General features: G+C 37.8%; 1 protein-coding gene across 3 annotated transcripts in view; it reads right to left on the bottom strand.

The window, feature by feature from the left end:
* Positions 1-478: 478 nt before the first annotated feature.
* The window catches only part of Eps15 (epidermal growth factor receptor pathway substrate 15), a 101,890-nt gene continuing 94,148 nt past the window's right edge, over positions 479-8,220 (bottom strand). For 2 of the 3 annotated variants that reach the window (XM_013348541.2, XM_005353574.2), the window contains exons 24-25: positions 5,067-5,248; positions 479-2,680 (exon numbers count right to left, since the gene is read on the bottom strand). In XM_013348541.2, coding sequence (XP_013203995.1) covers positions 2,534-2,680; positions 5,067-5,248 — 329 coding nt within the window. In that variant the 3' untranslated portion in view covers positions 479-2,533. The remainder of the gene's footprint in view (positions 2,681-5,066; positions 5,249-8,220) is intronic. The other variant, XM_013348542.2, reaches the window with a different exon arrangement.

Genomic DNA, 8,220 nt, shown 5'->3' with positions numbered 1-8,220 from the left:
CTCAGAGGTCTCTTTGCTCCTGCCTCCTGGATTTAAAGGCATGCACCACCTCGTCTGGCTTAAGGAATTTTCTGAAAGTTACTTTCTCAAAAATGGCAGAACAGGATTCGAGACCAGGAGCTTCCTAAGAACACAGGCACAGGTCCTTCTCAACAGAGCTACAACCACGGATCTCAGGCTCTATCTTTATGTAGACACATTTCCTAGCTTTCTTTCACAAAACAGGACAAAGTAACAAAAAGGGATAGTCAACGATTATTTGTTCTAGATAATACTGTCTAAGACACTTCATACAGAGTAATGTATACTGATGGCACACCTGTCCCTCCTCAGAGAACAGCGCAAAACTTCAATGCAAAATGATAGTATCTTTTTTATTTCTTAATGTTTATTATTCTTATAATTACAACTATAATTTATAAGTTTGAACATGAGGAAAATTCTATGAAGAAAGCTCAAATAAAGCTGAACAAATAGGTAAAAGATGGTTAAAACATCTTTATTTCAAGCGCAGGCTTTGGAGCCAGGGTCAACACCATAAAACATCACAAATGACTCTTAAAACATTCGTCCTATACAATCAAGCATGAAGATATAGATATGTTTATATAATATATACACATTTTAGTATGATATTGGCCCATGGAGTATACACATCTTAACCAAGGATGAGTCTCTAGGACTCAGCTAAGAGCATGGAGATTAGGGCAAACTTTACTGCACATCAAAAGTTGCTATTTATAAGTTACAGATATTTAATATGTTCAGAGTTTTCTTTAATTAAAAAATTTTAAAGCATTTCAAACATTTTTCACTTTTCTCAGTGCAAAAGAAGATTATTCAAGTCAACTTACCTTTCTCCTGAAGCGTGAGAGGAAAGGAGAACAGATAACACTGCCTACCACAACTCCTAGCCTGACACCTTCGCCGTCACGGTCTGCAGCAAATACTTAGGCCACTGGATTAGCTATCACCGCTAAAGCCTTGGGATTATGATTCAGCCCTTACTTCACACGCATGACTTTATGCTGAAATATTTATTTACAAAAGTAGAAAAAAGTTAGCAGTGCAAGAAAGTGGTTTAAGTTTGTTTTAAATTCCAGCCATCCAATAGTGTGTGTAAAGAAAGAAAAAGCACCATTTCAAGATGGACTGATTAGCTGCTGTAAATTTATTTACAGAACAGGCAGTAAGTTACTGGTCAACACAGTTCAATACCACTTTAACTTGTGACTTTTCAATTTTAAAAATTAAAATTTTGAATTATTTTGTAGGTTCATTTTTATCTTGGTGTTGAAAACACTAAATTAGTAACTCGTGTTAAAAAAAAAAGATACAATTTATAGTCTACTTCACAGTCCATTTCAAAGCCAGCTGTCGGCCAGTCGAGCAGAAGATGGGCTTTTGACAAAGGCAAGGTTCTGATAATTTGGCAAGTCTGTTTAATTTTTTCTCAATTTAAAAACCAGGATTTCGGGTGGGGGGCAGTTTTTTAATTTTATAAGTGAAAAAAAAAACAACAAAGCAAGCAAACAAAGTTAATTGAAACTACTAAGATGGACAAAAAGCAAGAGGATATGTGTTACTTCTTCCATTAAATCACTGCAAATAGCTGGGCCCCACTAAAGAAACAAAACATAGTAAAAACCAAAGTACTTTCCAATTCTAGTTCAGGACACTTCTGAACTAAGGTCAGTGCAGCTGCCAAGGCAGATGGGTTCAGGCTAAGTGTTTGCTTAAACTAACAGGTTGCATTTTAAGTCACAAGTTTTCCTCATTAGCACTTGAAATGAACATTTCCTTACAAATTTTATTTGTAAGCACTTTTTTTAAACTAGGAAATATGCAGCAATTAATCTTAAAATTCTTTAGGTCCAGAGAAAATTGTTTTAAAAATGTGTTTCACACACAAGGCTTTAATGCTTTTATTTAGGAATTACTTGAGCCTGGAACAATAATGGTTTAACGTAATTCATCTAGTTCTCAATAGTGGGGAGTGTGTCCCCGTCTCTAAATAACAAAATGTATTTCTCCACAAGTACATATAATGCATTTGGCTTTTTTAATGTTTTGTATCGATCAAAAGAAACAGGATGATCTTTCCCTTCCCTCCTTCAACCACTCAGCTCAGGGAGAATACTTGCACACCTTCAGAACTCTAGTTGCTGTCATAGGAACTACAGAACAAGGGCAGCACAGCGCGAAACTATATCTGCTAGGTTCTAGAACGCAGAGGCTTAGCTCTAGCTTTACAGGAAATAGTATAAGCAGGCAAGAGCTCACTGTAAAAGCACACCAGAACAGGGGTCTAGAGGAAGCTGTCTAATTAGGGTACTGCTTTTGGAAGAAGAAAATAAAGGACACAGTTGAAATAGAACCCCCCTCCCCCCCCAAAAAAAAAACAAAACAAAAAACAAGTTACACTTTTGTCACATTTATAGGACTCTCAAACTTTTTGTATCCCATGCTCATAGGTAGTTAGTTTAATGCACATGGTAAATAGCTTCAGTATTCAAGAACAGCACTGCTGACTTCATGCTTCAGAGATCTCCGACTTGCTAAGTGCAATGGCCAGTTCCAAGTCTTCTTGTTCCTGCTGATTGAGTCTGGCAAGTCTTTGCTCTTCTTCTCTCTCACTTTCTCTCTTTGCCCATTCAATCATATCTTCTTCAGAGGGATACTGCCATTTAAAAGACCAAAAGATGAATGAATAAGAAAAATAATGAAGACTTTTTATAAAAGAGCATTCACTATTTGTTTTACCTAGAGAACTCTGGGAATAATGTTACTTCCTCGTTTTTCTGAAAATAGGTTTTACCTAGAGAGCTCTGGTTGAGTTTAAAATTTTAATGGAATCTATGGGAAAAAAAAGTTTATAAAAATACAATAAACGTTAAAAGCATGACTTTAAGACATGGAAATTACAGGCATGGTGGCACATGCCTCAGTCCTAGCATCTGGGAGACGGAGGCAGGAGGACTGCAAATCAGAAGTCAATCTGGGATATACAGTGATATTCTATCTCAAAAGAGGAGAAATATTTAGTGTAGACTATGAGATTTAAAAATAGGAGTGGTGTAGTCTTTCAATTCAATGTAAAATGCTTGTTATTTAAACTTTAGTGATCACTTATCACATAGCAATTTTTTCTTCTTTTCTTTTTTGAAAGTTAGGATCTCACTACATGGGCTCAAGCTGACTTCAAACTCATGATCCTCCTGCCTGTGTCCTGAGTGGTAGGATTACATGCCATATGTATCATTATGATGTATCATTAAGATTAATGTCACTGGTGATACGAAAAGCTGCCTTACCTGGCCTTTCAAGGGTACCCCAAAACTATAAAGAAAAAATTCTGCTATATATAAGAATATTAGCTAGATTAAGCAGTACATGAACCAAATTATTTTTTAAATATTTTGAAGATTCTGATAATATTTAAAAACTTTCAGCCCAGTTTTATATAACTAAAATGACCCAGTTTAAGCAAAACCTTAATACTGATGGTGATTAGATTGGAAAAAATATTTGTAATTACAATTAAATTTCAACTTCAGTAGAAACTAGATACAAAGCTCTACCTGGTTTCAGTCTTGACACACAAGGAGGCCATCAAAAGAAGTGAAATTAATTGGAAGGCTTTGGCAGTGTGCATGAGACTCTTGGTATACTTCCCAAATCCCTCACACTGAAAACAGAGGACTTTATTGTTAGCTACTTTATGCTGTACTGTACTGAGACTCTGAGCAGGAAATAAGTAAAATGCCCTGCTATTGTTTAAGACTCATTCCAACCAGGTTTTGACTTGCAGAACCATATTTAACATAATGAACTGAACATCACAAACTTCCAGAATGTTATTTTACAACAAGGATCACAATCTCCTAAGAAAGTCAATTCTTAGTTCTTCTCTGCTTCAAACAACTCAATCTCCACCTGACATAGAAGATAATTCTGCCTGGCCACTTCTTTTCAATATTAAAAATAGGGATTTCTATCATGTTCCTTCACACTCAGAGATACCCCTGAAACCTGAGAGTACAGACTAAAGGTAGGTACTGCAGCTGCCTTAGCTGCACAAAGATCTCTGCACATCTCTTCTCTAGGTAAGCAGAGTAGCCACAGGGACAAAATAACTAGTGAAGGTTCCCAAATAATACGCAGAGGAAGAAAACAACAGGCAAGCTGTGGCCAGGGGCACTCGGCCACTCAATCTCCAATTTCCAAAGTCAAGGATAAAAGGTAATAAGCAGAGAAATTCTTATAGAATAGGCAGCGGTAATGAATGTTACTTTGTGCGAAGGAAAGATCTGGAAAAATTAACTTTGTTAGCTATTCTAAGAATTTCATTTAAAAAAAATCTGTTTAATCTGAGCAATGATGAAATATATGATTTCTCCATGATTGGTTGCTCCATTTCTATGATCATAAAGGTCTTGCTTAAGCTATTCTCATAGCACTTCTCCAACCTTTTTAAAGAATTCTTCGATCTTAATGACAGTTTATCACGGTAGAGCACAAGTTTAGTATGAATGATAACTGGGTTCACAGACGGATCAAAAGAACCACAACAACAGACCATGACAACGACTGTGAATATAGTAAATAAGGAGTTGACTTTGTACAAAGAACCCCTGCACTGTCCTCTTACAGAAACTGCTAAAGCTTTGTACACAAACACTCATACAGTTACAAATAGACAAGCTTGTTACTGGCATTATAAACAGTAGGCAGACAGCAAACTTTAAAATCACCATCATGCGCAACCATCTGCCAAATAATAACTGTCGAGATTTTACTTATATTTATATTACCAAGACTGAAAGATGGGTTATAAAATAACTTATTTAGAAGAAACAAGACAACTAAAATCAGCTGAGCAATGCAATCATCTAAGAACCAGCAAAACCAAAACAAATAGAATTTGCTTGGGGGAAGAATAAAAGATACTTTTTAGTATGTTTGTAAAATGATGCAAGTTTGGAAGGCTACCAAGAAATCTTTGTCAACTCTTCAAACTATAAATGCAAAGATTTTCCCCCAAACAGCCCATTCACAGTACTTACAGCACTGAAGTTAGCAAAATTGCTTGGGTCAGCCTCTTTATTGGTAGTGGTAGTAGAAGTGAATGGATCACAAAACATATCAGGATCCTTTTCTTTGGGACTATCATTGCCTGGGAAAGGCTGAAATGGATCATTCAGTTTAAAGGGATCAGAAGAATCCAATTTGTTGATGGGTCTTTTCCCTGGATCAAAATCATTACAATTAACCAGCAGACACAGCAAACACAAGCACACAGAACATGTTCACAAGAGCATTAAAGAGCTGCAGGCAGTGCACAGAGCAAGAGTCCACAGCATATTCTCAATACTGCCTTAAATGGCCACACCAACTGTGCTCAAAGTCTTCATACCTCTCTCAAAAACCAGGGGCAGCTAAATGGATAAGTCCAAAAACAAAAACGAGGAAATGGGCCAAGAATTATGATTTTGTCCAAAGATTAAGCCCTCCTCCATTTCAAGAAGCAAGGTCCTAAGGAAGGTAGTGAGACACAAGGAAATGGGTAAAGGACAAACAGCCTGGCCTCTGCTGCTGGAGCCTCACACTAGCAGCAGCAAAGGTGAGCGATTCTGAAATGTGGCAAATTTCTTCCGTCTTTTCTCTGGTATAATTACACATATATAACACCTAGTAGCATAAAATATAAGATTAACTTGACAAAAACCTCACTTCTGTAAAACTTCAAGCTGAGACTGACCAACATTTAGAAGTTCACAGTCTATACATGTATTGCTGACTAATCTTTGATCAAATAACAGCACATTGCTCTGCTAATTCATAACCCACTGTTTCAATACCATTTATATATATATATATTTTTTTTTACTGTTTATTGATTGATTGCTTGATTGGTTTTCTGGAGATAGGGTTCCTCTGTGTAGCCCTGTCTGCCTTGGAACTTGCTCTGTAGACCAGGCTGGCCTCAAACTCAGAGCTCTGTCTGCCTCTACCTCTCTAGTGCTGGGATTAAAGGGGTGTGCCATTATGCCCAGCTTTCTCCAATTTTAAAGTTTTACTTAAAGTGTGTAACATTTTTTGAAAAAAAAGAGAAATTTAAGTTTCTTCAAATGTGTTCAAATGTGAGCATATATAGCAGTATGCTCATAGTCATAATTGATTTTTTCATAAACATAGTTTACAAAAGAGGCTTGTATCGCATACCACTACACTTGCCTTCAGAAAGTCCTGTGAAGGCAGGCAGGATCTGTGTCACAACCATATAACAACGAAAGCACTGAGGCTTAGATATAGGAAATAACAGGCTTAAGATCACAAAATAATGACTCCAGGTACAGCTTATGAATCCTTAGGTTTGCTCTGTAGTACCACTAGAAAAATCCAAACAAACCAATGAAAATCCCAAAGGAAATCAAAACCAAAGCCAGGCAGTGGTGGCGCACGCCTTTAATACCAGCACTTGGGAAGCAGAGGTAGGCGGATCACTGTGAGTTTGAAGCCAGCCTGGTCTACAAAATGAGTTCCAGGACAGGTAGCACTATTATACTGAGAAACCCTGCTTTGAAAAACCAACCAACCAACAACAGCAGCCAAAACCAATAAAAACCAAAACCAAGCCTGGGGTTAATACTAGCACTTGGAATGTGGCAGGAGAGAGGAGGAGGAATTCAGTTTGAGACCAGGTTGGACTACATGAGGCACAGTCTAAAAAACAAAATACTAAAGCATTGGGAATGTAATTCAGTAGCAGAGTGCTTATCTAGCATTCATGAGGTCTCAGATTTAATTACTAAAACTGGGGGTGTGGTGGGGTTCACAAACTCAGGCTAGGACCACCTGGACAGTGACCTCTTCAACAAACCATTCTTTTCCTTGGCTCTTTCTACAGTAATGGACGTCTGAATGTTCTCAGCCTTATTATTATTGTGAACGTTATAGATGGGGTGTGTGTGTGTGAACATGAGTGCCACAGTACATGTGTGTATGGCATGTGTTGCCAGAGCAACTTCATGAAGTTAGTTCTGTTGGGGAATATTATTTTAAAGCATATTGCTTCTGCTTCTGCAGAATATGTTTAACTGTGAAGCTGTGATTCTTTGCCTGATGGTCTAATAAAGAGCTGAATGACCAATAGCAAGACCAAGAGCAAGGCTAGATGAGGCTGGCAGGCACAGGATAAATAGAAGGAGAAATGAAGAAAAGGAGGAGCAAGAGAACAAAGGGGAGGAGGACATCAGGGGCCAGTCACCCAGCTACATAGCAATCACGGAGAAAGAAGTAAAGAAAGGTATACAGAAATAGACGAAGAGCTGGGAGGTGGTAGTGCACTCGCGAGGCACAGGCAGGCGGATCTCTGCGAGTTCGAGGCCAGCCTGGTCTACAGCGGTAGTTCCAGGACAGGCTCCAAAGCTACAGAGAAACCCTGTCTCAAAACCAACCAAACAAACAAACAGAAATAGAGAAAGATAAGTGGCCAGGAGCAAAAGGTAGTCGTGATAACTTAAGAAAAGCGGCAAGAAACAAGCCAAGCTAAAGCAGGGTGTTTATAAGTAAAAATGAGCCTGTGTGTGTGTGTGTGTGTGTGTGTGTGTGTGTGTGTGTGTGTGTGTATGTGTGTTTACTTGAGAGCTGGGTGGTGGGCACCCCCAAAAGAGTATAAAGAGTAAAACTTTGCACTACACGGTTCTGTCTCTGAACCTTCACATAGATTCTGGGAACTGAATACAGGTTACCAGGCTCATGCAGCAAGTAAGTACCTGTGCCCTATTAAGTTATCACATTAGCCTTGTTCTCAGCTTTAATTAAGACACCAAATTAAGGCATTTGGCTTTTAAAAGTATACTCACACAGGTGTAAAAGCATTTGAACAAAATATTACTTTCAAATATGAAGACTGATCAACTTACTTTTAACAATGTATAATATAGGTGACTCTTTAAAAGATGAGAAGCACTTAACTCATTTACATAAGTTCTGAACAGATATTCAACCAAATACCATGGGAAAGTTATTATGAAAAGGCAAAATGATTATTCAACAAAACTTAAAAAAGTGATCATCTAACTTTGGGGCTGAACTGTTACCCAGCAGTGAGCTGGTAGCACTACCCACAGTCTGGGGAATTGTCTTCATAGATACTTTATGCTGCATAGAAACAAACCTTTTCTTGGTGTAGTGCTAAACACAACACCAAGCAAA

The sequence above is a fragment of the Microtus ochrogaster genome, chromosome 10, assembly GCF_000317375.1.
Source record: "Microtus ochrogaster isolate Prairie Vole_2 chromosome 10, MicOch1.0, whole genome shotgun sequence".
In the NCBI taxonomy this organism is placed as follows: Eukaryota; Metazoa; Chordata; class Mammalia; order Rodentia; family Cricetidae; genus Microtus; species Microtus ochrogaster.
This window is presented reverse-complemented; position numbering and strand designations above follow the sequence as displayed.